The sequence below is a fragment of the Zonotrichia albicollis genome, chromosome 11, assembly GCF_047830755.1.
Source record: "Zonotrichia albicollis isolate bZonAlb1 chromosome 11, bZonAlb1.hap1, whole genome shotgun sequence".
NCBI lineage: Eukaryota > Metazoa > Chordata > Aves > Passeriformes > Passerellidae > Zonotrichia > Zonotrichia albicollis.
In genome coordinates, this window is record NC_133829.1 from 16,983,542 (window position 1) to 16,999,156 (window position 15,615).

The 15,615-nt window shown below is 49.5% G+C and overlaps 1 protein-coding gene across 1 annotated transcript in view; it reads right to left on the minus strand.

Moving 5' to 3' along the window:
- Positions 1–842: 842 nt before the first annotated feature.
- Positions 843–15,615, minus strand: part of ARID3B (AT-rich interaction domain 3B) — a 31,625-nt gene continuing 16,852 nt past the window's right edge. Inside the window, exons 5-9 of the mRNA XM_074549576.1 lie at positions 10,492–10,675; positions 7,641–7,894; positions 6,733–6,990; positions 4,950–5,048; positions 843–3,838 (exon numbers count right to left, since the gene is read on the minus strand). Of these exons, the coding sequence (XP_074405677.1) occupies positions 3,660–3,838; positions 4,950–5,048; positions 6,733–6,990; positions 7,641–7,894; positions 10,492–10,675 (974 nt within the window). The 3' untranslated portion in view covers positions 843–3,659. The remainder of the gene's footprint in view (positions 3,839–4,949; positions 5,049–6,732; positions 6,991–7,640; positions 7,895–10,491; positions 10,676–15,615) is intronic.

Genomic DNA, 15,615 nt, shown 5'->3' on the forward strand with positions numbered 1-15,615 from the left:
AGCAGCGGCGGTGCTGTGCAAACAGCGGGGAGGTGTTTGAGGAGATTTGCGTGGGGAGCAGGCGGTGACAGAGAAGGGATTTGGGAGATGGGCAAGGGACAGGTGGGGATGCCAAGGGACAGAGAAACGGCAAACGCTTCCCACAGCGCCTTGTGAGGCCTTTCAAGGATGTGAGAACTTGTGAAGTACAAACAATCTGCAGGTGGTGTTTTCTACTTCGGCTTTCTGTTCGTCTCAAGGACGGTGTGTGAGGAAGGTGTTTTTAACCAGCCAATCTAACAGGATGTATCGTATCGCTCTACAAAAACCGCGCGGTTCTCTTGAATAAAACCCTTTTTGCTCCTTCTACAACTCTGCCTGCTGCCCGCTCCTGTGTCATTCTCGGCCAAGAGTGACAGGACAGGGCGGGGACAGCTCTGGCGACACCTGGGGCAGGAGATCCCGTGCGGCTCCCGTCAGAATCCAGCCTGGAAACGCCAGCATTCCAGCCCGGGCCAGCTCCAAACTGGGAGCCCAGGGCCCCTGCAAGGACACAGTTCTCTGGGAATAGCTGGGAATTTTTTACCCTCAGGACACAGCCCAACCTGTGGGAATAACTGGGAATTCTTTACCCTCACAGCCCCTGCAAGGATACAGCCCAACCTGTGGGAATAACTGGGAATTCTTTACCCTCACAGCCCAGTTCTCTGGGAATAACTGGGAATTCTTCACCCTTAGGACACAGCCCAGCCTTCAGGAATATCTGGGAATTCTTTACCCTCAGGACACAGCCCAGTTCTCTGGGAATATCTGGGAATTCTTTACCCTCAGGGAGCAGCCAGGGGCACAAAGCAGGCATGGGGGTCACGGTGTGAAGAGGTAGAAGTTTATTGGAATATAAACATTCAGATAACCTGTAAGATAGAAAAAACCCAACAACAACATATACAGACACTTGTTGGAAGGAGACGTTGAGGTATTTATCCACCGCCTAGGCTATCACATTTTGTTTTTATTTACTTATTTTATTATTTTTTTTTCTTCTCTTTTAAATAGGTAAGAAAACTAGTTATAGCAAGGCTGCTGCAGCTGTTTGGAGAGAACATGTGGCAGGGAGCAGGCACAGCAGCCTCCCCTCAGCCCGCCCACCCTGCTGCCTTCCCCGCAGCCCCGGGGCAGGGCCGGCTGGTGTGAGGAGCTGCGGGAGGATGGAGCACCGCCCATCCATCGGGAACGTCCTGCCGGCAGCATCAAACCCTGAGTACGACGCGGGCCCCCCGCTCGGCCTCCCCCCGCTCTGCTGCTGCTGCTGGTTCCAGCACTCCCTGCGCCCAAAGCCTGGCAGCTCAGCAGGAGACCCCGCAGCTCAGGCTGCCAGGGCCAAAGCCAGGCTGAGGGAAAGGGTTAACTCTTCACAGTCTGGATGGTCCTTGTCACCCCCGGGCTGGGAAAAAGGACCCGTTTATTGTTGCAGCTTATTTAACTGAGGTATCTGTTACGCTTCCCGACCTGATTCTTTCCCTGAATTGGATACAAAACAATCTGTTAGTCCCTGGCTAGTTCCAGTCTAGGTTGAGTAAAGCTTATAAACATTAATACTCTAGTAGTGTCCAAGCAAGTTCAGTGATTCGAGTGCCTTTCTGTGCAAGAAAACACAACGTTAGCAAGTGAGACAAAGCAGCCCCACCCCGGAGCAGCCTCTGCTCCCCCGGGGCCAGGGAGCAGAGCAGAGGGAAAAGCAGAAAGTGCCCCAGTCCCACTCAGAGGAAACAGCCCAACCCCACCCAAGAATAAAATAAAACCACCAAAAGAAAACCCAAAAAAAGGGGGGGAAAAAAATCATCTGAGTCCCAGAGGCTGGAAAATCCTCTGGGAGTCTGTGAGGATGAAAGGAGCCTGCGGGTCAGGCCGGCTTCCCCTGCTCCCTCTGAGAGCAGCTGGGGACACCTGGAGCAGCATCCATCCATCCCTCCAGGGCATCCCATCCCCATCTCCCGATCCCAGAGAGCCCTGGGGGCAGGGCAGCCCCAGCACAGCACAGGAAGCAGCAGGAGAGGCTGGGACAAGCACAGATCCAAGGGGCAGTGTCACCCCTGTCCTGCTGTCCCGTCCTGGGATGGGCTCCTGGAGGGTGGGGAAGCCACTGCTGCTCTGCTCAGCCTCGTCTGAACTCCCTGTCTTTGGTGATCCATTAAAAGCCAACAGAAATAAAAGCAAACACAAATTCAGCAAACCCACCTATGAAACCCCCCGTAAGCGATAGGATATGCCAACACTTCCTGAAGAGGTTAAAAACAACCCAACCCAACACAAACAAAAGCAACCCAACAAAGTACATAGCTGAGGTATTTCATCTGCTCAAAAAACCCGACTCGGGCCTGCAGCACGGGGAGGACGTCACCAGGGCAGGGGCATGGCAGGGATGGCACCGGGGCATGGGGACAGCACCAGGCCACCTGAGCAGCTCATTCACAGGGAGCTCTGCATGCAGCTGCCAGGGCCAGGCAGGGCTGGATTCCCTGGGCTCTGCCCCTCCCTGTACCATGGCAGGGGTTTGTTCAGAGCCCCAGATCCCCACATCGACCACCCCACCTGCAGCCTGTGCTCCTGCAGAGCTCCCAGAGAGCCTACACCGACCTGAGGGACCGTGCTATGGGGACAGAGGGGGGACATGGAGCCCCAGCACGCCCTGGCCCTGTGTCACTCCTCAGGGACACTCAGGACTTGAGGGGTGAGGTGGCAGCAGCCAGAAATGAGCAGCTGATGGTGCCAGAACCGTGGAGAGGAGCAGGAGCCTCCCCTGAGGGCATGGGGGCACAGCAGGAAGGGACATGAGCAGATTGCCATGGGAGCACAGGGCCAGGCACCCCCTGGCTCTCAGGATTGTCAAAACACGGAGTTGTGGGTGGGAAGAGCCCTGGTGGCCCCTGGTTCCAGCAGAACCAGGGCTCCAGCAGGACCAGGGTTCCAGCAGGACCAGGGCTCCAGGACCAGGGTTCCAGCAGAATCAGGGTTCCAGCTGGACCAGGGTTCCAGAACCAGGGTTCCAGCAGGACCAGGGTTCCCAGGAGAACCAGGGTTCCAGGAGAACCAGGGTTTCAAACCAGGTCTCCAGGAGAATCAGGGCTCCAGTAGAACCAGGGTTCCCTGCAGAACCAGGGCTCCAGAACCAGGGTTCCCAGCAGAATCAGGATTCCAGAAGAACCAGGACCGCAGAACCAGGGCTCCAGCAGAACCAGGGTTCCAGAACCAAGATTCCCAGCAGAACCAGGGTTCCAGAACCTGGGCTCCAGAACCAGGGTTCAAGCAGAACCAGGGCTCCCCACCCCAGTCCTGGCCCTTTCCCTGCCCTGGTGACGTCCTGGCCAGGAGCTGTGGCCCCAGAGCCATCCCTGATTGAGAAACGCCAGGTGTGCCCCCCTCCATGGGAACACCACACACCCTGCGAGGAGGAGGAGGAGGAGGAACCAAAGAGCAGAAGGGAGGAAGGAAAGGGGGGAGGAGGGAACAAAGCCAAAACAAGGCCGGACAAAGAGACGATGAAGGAAAACTCGCTGGCATGGAAAGATTTCACCACCACCACCACCATCATCATCATCATCATCATCCTCCAGGTGCTGTGCAGCCACGAGAGCAGGTTCCTTGAGGTGAGGTATGTGTGCACTCCTGGGCAGTGCCCGTCACAGGGACCAGCTGGTGGAGGGCTCTGCGCCGGGCGTGCCCCGCGATGAGGTAGGGCTGGGGGAGCAGTGGGAGCTGCTGGAGCTGCTGCTGGAGCTGCTGGAGCTGCTGCTGCACGAGCTCTGCGTGCCCGAGCCGGCCAGGAGCTGCACCACGGGCTTCTGGGCAAACAGCACCCCTGTGGGCACACACAGGGTCAGGCTGGCAAAGGGGAGGCTTTCCCTGGGCCAGGATCCCATCCCAGCACACACAGGGTCAGGCTTTCTCAGCCCATGAATCAGATCCCATCCCAGCAGAGAGAGGGTTAGGATGGCAAAGGGGAGGCTTTTCCAGTGCCAGGATCCCATCCCATCCCATTGAGGGTCAGGCTTTCCCAGCCCCAGGATCCCATCCCAGCAGAGACAGGGGTTAGGCTGGCAAAGGGGAGGCTTTTCCAGTGCCAGGATCCCATCCCGTCCCGTCCCATCCCATCCTATCCCATCCCATCCCATCCCATCCCATCCCATCCCATCCCATCCCATCCCATCCCATCCCATCCCATCCCATCCCATCCCATCCCATCCCATCCCATCCCATCCCATCCCATCCCATCCTGGGTCAGGTTTTCCCAGCCCCTGGATCAGACCCCATCCCAGCACAGAGAGGATCAGTCTGGCAAAGGGGAAGCTTTCCCAACCCCAGGATCCCATCCCAGCACAGACAGGATCAGGCTGGCAAAGGGGAAGCATTCCCAACCCCAGGATCCCATCCCAGCACAGAGAGGATCAGGCTGGCAAAGGAGAAGCTTTCCCAACCCCAGGATCCCATCCCAGCTCAGGGTGGCTGGTCTGGCTCCTGTGCTCAGCTGGAGCCTGCACAGGGATGCTGACCCTAAAGAAAACAGATCCCAAATGGGTTCTGCCTTCAGGGAGAAGCAGCTCCCATTTGGGTTAGGGTGAGGCAGAGCCAGGATTCCCACCTGGGATTTGCCCAAGGATGCACAGGCATGGCCTGCAGAAGGGAACTGCTCCAGGGCACAATTCCTGCTGGGAAAGCCAAGCAAAGCCCCTCCTCAGGAGAACAGGGACAATTCTCCTTCCTATAAACGCCTCCACAGGGATTTCAAACCCGTTCCCTCAGATTTTAAAGCACTAACACTAAGGGAAGGGAGCTGCTCCTGCCAGGTCTAGGGAACCAGAATCGCCTATCACTGCCATTTGGCAGGGACCACCTCCATCCCACTTATTCCCGCCCCCCAGGAGGGCTGTCCCATCCCAGGAGGGCTGTCCCTTTCCCAGCAGGGCTCTCACCCGCGTAGGTGGTGCCGTTGATCTCCACGGACATGTTGATGCTGCCGATGCCGTTCGGGGACAGGTTCAGCGCCGCCGCCGCCGCCGAGTCGGCCTTGTCTTGTCCCAGGGAGGGAGGCAGGGATTGGGGCACAGTTAGAGGGCACCGATCCCACTCCCTGCACCCCGAGGTGAGCACAGCCCCCCTTTGTCCCCTCTTTGGGCCCACAGAACGCCCCCATTCCCGGGAGTGGGGCTTGGAGCACCCTGGGATGTGGCAGTGTCCCTGTCCTTGGTTTTGATTTCCCTTCCAACTCAAACCATTCCAGGACAAGGCTGCAGAGGTGCTGGAAGGCTTTGCAGAGGCTGGGAGCTCGCTGGCATCGGGAAATGTCTCCCCAGGGCCATTCCTGTCGCAAGGAAGGGCTGGGAGCACAGAGATAAACCCGGATTTAAATCCCAGCTGGATTTTGCTGTGCTCGCACTGCAGCGGCTCCAGCGGCCACTGGGGGGAGGAAAAAGCCAGGGAAACTCCATGAAAATCAGGATTTTCCCCAGCCTGGGCAGGAGTGGGCAGCTGAACATGGAACTGCTGAACATGGATTTTGGGATTTCCCTTCCACAGCGAGGCAAAAAAAAAACCACCTCTAAGAACTCCAGATTGAACCTAAATGTTGTTACCAAGCCATGCTGAGCTTATCAAAACCAGCTCTCAGAGCATCTCCACCTGGTTTTTATGGTGCAGTGGGGAATAGGAAGGCAGGGAAGACAAGAGAGCTCCTACAAAGGTGGGAATCCCATCCCTGAATCCTCAGCCTGCTCCTGTTTGTAGGGACTGCAATGGTTCCCAGCGTTTGGATTTAGTTCAGGGCGAAAGCAGAAGTGAGGTGAGGGAATAATGAACACTCCTGGATAAAATTTGTATTCCCTATCACTGGCTCTTGTGGTTTTGATGTGGAATTTGGTTGGATGCAGAGGTGCCAGGAACTGGAAGCACTGACATCACAGAAATCATTGCTAAGATTCAGGATGAAACTGTTTAAATCCAGGCTGGGGAAGAAGCCCAGAAACAATCACATTTTTTTAAAGTAATACAATCTAAAAAAGAAACAAGTTCTGAAAAAAGAACTGCTGCTTGGGAGGAACCTGCTTTCACCTTTCTCACCCATGTTTGTGGCCAGGCACCTCAAACCAGCACTGCTGGAGCAAGAACAGCTCTTCCCTTGCTTCCAAGCTGGGCCAAACTTGACCAGCTTGGAGTTTTGGGAAGGTCACAGAATTCACAGAATCACCAGGTTGGAAGAGACCTTCAAGGTCATCAATCCAACCCAGCCCCAACACCTCACCTAGACCCTGGCACCCAGTGCCACATCCAGGCTTTGCAGGGATGGGGACTGCACCACCTCCCTGGGCAGCCATTCCAGAACTTTATCACCTTTCTGTAAAACACTTTTTCCTGATATCCAACCTTTATTTCCCTTGGTGCAGCTTGAGGCTGTGTGCTCTGGTTGTGTCAGAGAGAGAGAGCCCAGCCCCAGCTGAGCACAGGCACCTTTCAGGGAGTTTAGGGAGTGATAAGGTCACTCCTGAGTCTCCTTTTCTCCTGAATCCAGGCTGGATTTGGATGAGCAGAATAAACCTAGCAGGAAAACCCAACAAAACCTTGCACCTGAACACCTCCATGCCAACAACGCCGGAATGGAGGTGACCCAGAGGTCACTCAGAGCTGACCCAGCCGTGTGTGTGTGACATTCCAGGCTGGGACCTTTCCCTCCCTGCAGCTTCCCGAGGAGCTCAGCCTCACCTTTCCCGTTGATTTTGATCTTCATGGGGAGCTGCCGGGCCATGCTGAACAGGTTGCGCTGCAGGGCCTGCTGCACCAGCCGCTGCTCCTCCTCCGTCATGCGCGGCACCTTCTTCTCCGGGGGCTCTCCCGCCTCCAGCCTCTCCCTCAGCTGCTCCAGCGTGGCCGTCCTGGCTGCCACCGAGGCCTGCTGGCCACCCAGTGTCACCGGCACGGCCACGCGGCTCGGCATGGACACCGTCAGCGGCACGCCGTCACCTGGGCCAGGAGGGGACACTCAGCCAGGGGACAGTGACAGCACCCTGCTCCCACATGGTCAGGAGGGGACACTCAGCCAGGGGACACTGCCAGCACCCTGCTCCCACATTGCCAGGCCACACAGTCAGGAGGGGTCACTCAGCCAGGGGACAGTGACAGCACCACAGTCCCACATGGTCAGGAGGGGTCACTCAGCCAGGGGACACTGTCCACACCACAGTCCCACATTCCCAGGCCATGCAGTTTGGCATGGTCAGGAGGGGTCACTCAGCCAGGGGACACTGCCAGGAGGGGTCACTCAGCCACAGGACATTGCCAACACCCTGCTCCCACATTCCCAGGCCACACAATCAGCAGGTGTCACTCAGCCAGGGGACACTGCCCACACCACAGTCCCACACTCCCAGGCCACATGGTCAGGAGGGGTCACTCAGCCAGGGGACACTGCCCACACCACAGTCCCACATTCCCAGGCCACATGGTCAGGAGGGGTCACTCAGCCAGGGGATATTGGCAGGACCACAGTCCCACATTCCCAGGCCATGCAGTTTGGCATGGACATGGTCAGGAGGGGTCACTCAGCCAGGGCACACTGCCCGCACCACATTCCCACAGTCCCACACTCCCAGCGCCGCCATGGCCGTGCTGACCTTTCCTGAGGGCCGGTGAGACGCGGGGGTTGCTGGTGGCGCTGCCCGGTGCCACGCCGATGATGGGGAAGCGGATTTTGGGGGGAGACAGCAGGGAAGGAGGCCCCGGCGGGGATGGGGAGTAGCTGAACAGCGAGGAGCTGTAGCTGGGCCGCCGGCCCTCACGCCGGTTGCCATCGATGGCGGCCTGGAGCTCGGCCGGGGAGCTCAGGGACTTCTTCTCACACTCGTAGGCATAGAGGTACTTCATGTACCTGGAGAGGGACACACAGACAGGGATAATTCAGGTGGCACAGGGACAGGAGATGCATCCCGAGGTGCTCAGAGGGTTTGGGGTGTTTGGAAACATGGCCTGGTATGGATGCGCTCAGCGTTTGCAGGGAAATGTGCCACTGGATATTCCTGATCCCATAAGGGTGGGGGAATTTCTTCACAACTGGAATATCCTCAAAGGATCATCCAGAACTCCCTCACAATTGAAATATCAGCGATAAATCACCCAGAATTCCCTCACAAATGAATTATCCTCTGCAATTAACCCAGAATCCCCTCACAAATGAAATATCCTCTATAAATCAGTCAGAATTCCCTTACAATTAAAATATAATCTATAAACCATCCAGAATTCCCTCACAACTGAAATATTGTCTAGAAATCATCCAGAATTCCCGCGCAAATGAAATATTCTCAAAGGACCACCCAGAATCCCCTCACAAATGAAATATCCTCTATAAATCAGTCAGAATTTCCTTACAATTAAAATATAATCTATAAACCATCCAGAATTCCCGCACAACTGAAATATTGTCTAGAAATCATCCAGAATTCCCGCTCAAATGAAATATTCTCAAAGGACCACCCAGAATCCCCTCACAAATGAAATATTATCTATAAATCACCCAGAATTCCCTCACAACTGACATATCTTCTCTGAACCATCCAGAAGTCTGTCACAAATTAAATATCATGTATAAATAATCCAGAATTGCCTCAAACCTGAAATATCCTCTATAAACCATCCAGAGTTCCTTCACAAATTAAATATCATCTATAAATCATCCACAATTCCCTCACAACTGAAATATTATCTAGAAATCATCCAGAATCCCCTCACAATTGAAATATCCTCTATAAACCATTCAGCATTCTCTCATAACTGAAATATCCTCAAAGAATCACCCAGAATTCCCTCAAAACTGAAATATCATTTATAAATCATCTGTAATCCCCTCACAACTGAAATATCCTCTATAAATCACCCAGGATTCCCTCACAGCTGAAATATCATCTATAAACCATCCAGAATTCCCTCACAACTGAATTGTTATTTATAAATAACCCAGAATTCCCTCACGACAGAAATACTGAATATAAATCATCCAGAATTCCCTTACAACTGAAATATCCTCTGCAGTTCATCCAGAATTCCCTCAGAACTGAAATATTATTTATAAATCACCCAGAATTCTCTCGCAACTGAAATATCCTCTATCAATCATCCACAATTCCCTCACAACTGAAATATTATTTATAAATCACCCAGAATTCCCTCACAACTGAAATATCCTCTATCAGTCATCCAGAATTCCCTCAGAAGAACTGAAATATTATTTATAAATCACCCAGAATTCCCTCACAACTGAAAAAAAGAGGCAAAAAGGCCAGGGCTGGAGGGAGGTGAGGGTGAGAATTCCCTTCAGGAGCTCATTAGGCTGAGGCACCATTTCTGCCTTTTATAGGCTTTACCTTGGCCAATCTATTCTCAATATTTACTAATAATACTACTACTAATCATTATATTACAATATATATGATTAATATATAAAAGATGTTATATATTACATTATTAGTAACAATAATATTTACTACTAATAATTTTCTATTAATAATTACTAATAATAGGTATTTAGTAAAAGATATATCTAACAATAATAAAAAACTATCAACACAAACACCTAATAATAATCATCTAACAACAGCTAAATGCCCAAAGCCAGCAAATATCCAACAGCAAATGTCCAATACCAGATAAATATCCAATAATCTTAATTGGATTATTCCTCTAATGTCCACTGGGATAATTGGATTATTCCAATTGGATTATTCCAATAATAGCCAATTATTGATATCATATATCAATACATACATTAAAAATTATAATGATTATATAATAAAAATTATGAATGCATTGATATGTCAATAATATATTATTTATATATTACACATATATAATATACATTAATTATATATTTATATAAATACAAACATTTGAATTTATAAAAGATTTATATATTTTATATAACTAATTATATTCATAAATATATAAAAATATATAAGTTTAAATATATACGTATTTATATCAATATAAATATATTATGTATTTCTTATATATTTATATAAGAAATATAATATTTAAATTTATGTTTATTAGAATGTTTATATATCTTATATAAAAATGTAATTATAAAAAATATCTATTTATCTATTTAAATATAGACATACTTATAGAAATAGACAGCATATATTTATTATATATTCACATAATAAATGCGATATCTAATTTTATATTTTTAAAATGTGTCGATATTATATACAAGTATATTTATAAATAAATACTTTATATTTATATATACATATTTATATAAATATATAGTGTATATTATATATTTATAGAATAAAATATTTAAATTTATATTTATAAAATTGTTATATATTTTATAAAAATAAATTTATAAATAGCAGGAATAAAATATATTTATATTAAAATATTTATAAATATTTTATATTTAAATATACACATATTTATATTTACATAAATATGAATATTTTCTATTTCTCTTCCCAAACTCACTGTGTGCGCAGGGTGAAGGCGGCGCTGGTGATGGAGGTGGGCAGGTTAAGGCCTTTGGTGATTTCCCTCCAGATCTTCTTGTTGATGATCTCCACCAGCCCACCCTTCTCTGTCACCAGCTTGTAGAGCATGTAGAGATCCAGGATCTGCTTGGCCATGATGGGGATCCTGTTGATGGGAGTTCCTGGAGAAAAGGAACATGGACACCATGAGGGCACCACCTCAGGCAGATCCAGCTCTCTCTGCCCTAACAGGAAATTCAGGGAATTTGCAGCCTGGCTCGAGGCCTTTCCATGGAAAACCCTTTCCTGTGGGTAAAGGGAATTAGCAGAGCAATAAAAACCTGCAGCTCTTGGAATAGAAAGAGGGGAAGTTGGGACTATTGAATGGGTTTTATGAGCTCACGGTTAAAATCCTTGGATAAAAATGCTCCCTCGTCCCTCAGGATGTGCTGTTTGCCTGGGAACAGCAGGAGCAAGGGAATCAGCACTGGAGAACATCTCTGCCCCACAGAATTCCATCCTCCCTCACATGTTCAACATTTGGAATAACCTGGAGATGTCACTGTCATATTTTCTGACAAATCCCTTCGCCAGCATTTCTTCTCCTGGGGAGCTGAGAAGCCTCAGAGAAGAATAAAAGCAATAATTATCTGATTGCTTCTCCTGTGTTTGCTGCTTTGGAATGTGGGCTGGAGATTGTTTATCCAACAAGTGGTTGCTTGATTGGTATCATGTGCATTGTTTTGACTTAATGACCAATCACAGCCAGCTGTGTCAGACTCTGAGGAGTCAGTCACGAGTTTTTATCATCATTCTTTGTAACCTTCTGTCTGTATCCTTTCTCTTTCTTTAGTGTAGTTTTACTATAGCATTCTTTAATATAATAAAATAAAATAAAATAATAAATCAGCCTTCTGAGAACATGGAGTCAGACTCATCTCTTCACCTCATCCTGGCGACTCCTCCAAATACCACATGGAGAGGTAAACAAAGGCTGCTCCTTCCACAGTTTACACCTTCCCACTCCTTTTCCCACCCAAAAAATTCCCTGACAAGGCCACAGCAGCTCTGAGCATCCCCAAACCAGCTCCTGCTCCATCCTTCCTGCTTGGTTCTGTGTATTTTGGGTTCATGTGGAAGAAAATCTGATTTTTAACCTCCCTCTTTTTGGCAGCTCCTGGAAGCGCCAACGCCCAAACTTGGGGGGATTGAGGCGCGGAGAGGAAGAAGGAATAATAAAAAGCTGAAGTGGCAGAGCTTTTATTTGGCCTGGGAAACTCTGTCCTGGATCAAAGGGCCGCCCAGCCCATCCTGTCCCCACAATGGGCAGCCCCAGGCTGGCAGGAAGGCTGCGAGGGGGGCAGGGGACAATTGTGGAATCCCCAGTCCCCAGGGGAGCCTGGTGCCACCGCTGGCAGCCCCTGATCCCCCCGTTTATGGCCCTATAAATGAGTTTATTCCGTGCCATGAAAGGGGCCCTGCAGATGTCCTTGTCACACATCCAAGGGGGATTTTTTATTTTCCTTGTCTTTTCTTTGGGAATCCCATTAGTAGTTCGTGGTGCCAATTCCCACAGGTTAACGAGATGCTGGATAAAACAGCCCAGTTTTGCAGCTCTAAAGGGCTGAAAACCTCACAGATTCAAAGTGTTTCAATCTCTATCCATCCCATCCTTATCCAAGCAGCCCAAGGAGCAGATCCCACAACCCCTTCCCATATTTCAGGGCCACAGACCCCTCAGGGAGCACAGAGGGAAATCCAAACCCTCCAAACTCTCTGTGGCTCCATCCCGGCCTCCCAAAAATCCTCAATTTCCTCTGTTTTTTCCTGAGCATCCATTTTGTCTGGGGGTGACAGCAGCACTGGGAGTCAGGGCATGCTCAAGTTACCTCCAGCTGTCACTCATCACCTGAGTCACACCCGCAGGGAAAACAGGGAAATATTTCCTTCCAAAGCCCCCAGGACACCCCAAAATTCCCCTCCTTTCATTAATTAGCCACAGCAGCAAAGCCTTTGCTGGGCTGGGGGAGCACGAAGCCCCTCTCACCCCAGTTTTCCCAATCCAATTAAAGGAATGGCATTAATTTGTCCAGCAGGGAGACTTTGATCCAGATGGAGAGTGAGAGGGTCCCTGTTTAGCTGAGTTTATAAATGTGTGTTTCTATCTAAATCTTGATTTAGCTGAGTTTATAAATGAGATTTTGGGGCACTTTGCTGTTTAAAGCAAAGCTGCCCTGGGGATGCTGAGGTGATGGAATTATTGCAGCTCCTGGGACAGTTCTGCTCCTGCTGCAAAGTTTCTCAGCTGCACAAAGAAAATTTATTTTGGGGGAGGAATTAATTATTATTAAATTAATTTTATATTATATTTATATTATATAATAATTTTAATATTATTAATTAATTTATATTCTGTGTAAACACATTTAACTGAGTGTTTCTGTATAAAGCCCTGTTTAGCTGAATTTATAAATGTGTGTTTTGATCTCAATCTCAATTTAGCTGGGTTTATAAATGAAGTTTTGGGGCACTTTGGTCCTGTTTAAAGCAAAGCTGTCCTGGGGATGCTGAGGTGATGGAATTATTGCAGCTCCTGGGACAGTTCTGCTCCTGCTGTAAAGTTTCTCAGCTGCACAAGGAAATTTTATCATTTAACCAAACCTGAGGATTTATCACAGTGGATAAATTTATATTCTGTGTGTAAACACACGCAGCTGAGTGTTTCTGTATAAAGCCCTGTTCAGCTGAATTTAAAGCTTTGTTTTAAACAGGACCAAAGTGCCCCAAAATCTCATTTATAAACTCAGCTAAATAGGGACTGATACAGAAACACTCAGTTAAATGTGTTTACACACAATACAAATAATTCCACTGAGATAAAACCTCAAGTTTGGTTTCCCCCCTCCCCAAAATAAAATTTCTTTGTACAGCTGAGAAAATTTGCAGCAGGGAGAGAAGAACTCCCAGGAGCTGCAATAATTTCAGCACTCCTAGGACAGCTTCTCTCCTTCAGCTATGCTATAAACAGGAGCAAAGTGCCCCAAAATTTCATTTATAAACCCAGCTAAATCTAGAAACACATTTATAAATTCAGCTAAACAAGGCTTTATACAGAAACACTCAGCTGCATGTGTTTACACACAGAATATAAATTAATCCACTGAGATAAAACCTCAAGTTTGGTTTTCCTCCCCCAAAATAAATTTTCTTTGTGCAGCTGAGAAACTTTGCAGCAGGGAGAGAAGAGCTCCCAGGAGCTGCAATAATTTCAGCACCCCCTGGAAAGCTTCCCTCCCTCAGCTGTGCTTTAAACAGGCCCAAAGTGCCCTAAAATTTCATTTGTAAACCCAGCTAAACAGGGCTTTATACAGAAACACTCATTTAGAAACTCTATTACACAAGATAAAACCTCGAGTTTGGTTTCCCCCCCTCCCCAAATTAAAATTTCTTTGTGCAGCTGAGAAACTTTGCAGCAGGGACAGAACTGCTCCAAGGAGCTGCAATAATGCCATTTTCCACTGCAATAATTCCACTTTCCACTGCAATAATTCCACTTTCCACTGCAATAATCACATTTTCCACTGCAATAATTCCATTTCCCACGTGTTCCCCCAGCAGTGCCCCGCAGGTCCCGGTGAATTCCCGGTGTTTTCCAGAGGGATTTGGTGCCCCGGGGAAGGTGATCAAGGCCGGGTTTATTGGGCAGAGCCAGGCTGGGCAGGGCTGTCAGGGCTGTGATGGATTACTGTCATCTGGCAGCGCCAGGATTAATGAGCCCGGGGCCAGGGGGCAGAATTCCAGAGGGAAAGGTCAGAGCCGGGGCCACGGCACAAGCCCTGCTGCCTTTTGATGGTAAACTCATTTTACTGTACTGCCAAGGCTCCTGCCCCGAGCCAGGGGAAGATCCTCCTCTCTCTGTTTCCTCGGAAAATAACTTCTCCTGCCTCTCAGCAGAACCCCAGCCCCAGAACTTGGCTCATCCCAGCCCCAGAACTTGGCTTCCCAACTCCACAACCTGGCTCACCTCAGCTCCATAATTTGGCTCATTCCAACCCCATCACTTGGCTTTCCAACTCCATAACTCGGCCCATCCCAGCCCCATAGCTTGGCTCACACCAGCTCCATAATTTGGCTCATCCCAGCCCTCAACACTTGGTTCATCCCAACCCCATAACTTGGTTCATCTCAGCCCCATAACCTGGTTCATCCCATCTCTGTAATTTGGCTCATCCCAGCCCCATCACTTGGCTTCCCAGCTTCATCACTTGGCTCAATCCCAGCCCCATATTTGGCTAATCCCAGCCCCATAATCTCCCTCATCTCAGCTCCATAACTTGGTTCATCCCAGCCCCATAGCTTGGTTCATCTCAGTCCCATCTCCTGGCTCATCCCAGCCCCATAATTTTCCTCATCTCAGCTCTGTAATTTGGCTCATCCCAGCCTCAACACTTGGTTCATCCCAACCCCATAACCTGGCTCATCTCAGCTCCATAGCTTGGTTCATCCCAGCTCTATAACCTGGCTCACATCAGCCCCATAACTTGGCTCATCCCAGATCCATAATTTGGCTCATCTCAACCCTGTCTCCTGGCTCATCCCAGCTCTGTAATTTGGCTCATCCCAGCTCCATCACTTGGCTCATGCCTGCTCTGTTATTTGGCTCATCCCAGCCCCATAACCTGGCTCATCTCAACCCCCTAATTTGGCTCACCCCAGCTCCATCACTGGGCCCATCCCAGCCCCATAACTTGGCTCATCCCAGCCTCATAATTTGGGAATTTGGCTCATCCCAGCCCCATCACTCAGTTCATCCCATCCCCATCACTGGGCTCACCCCAGCCCCATCACTGGGCTCACCCCAGCCCCATAACTTGGCTCACACCAGCTCCATCCCTTGGTTCATCCCATTCCCATCACTTGGCTTCCCACTCCATCCCTTGGCTCATCCCAGCCCCATCCCAGCCCCATCCCAGCCCAAGGAGTCTGTTCCCACAGGGAAAGGGAAGCTGCAGGGTCATCCCAAGGGCTCCTGGCTTTCTGGGCAGAAAGGCAGCCACAATCCAGGTCTCTGGGACAAAGGGTTTCCCAGAGGAAGGCTGACTGGAGCCATAAACATCTGTGG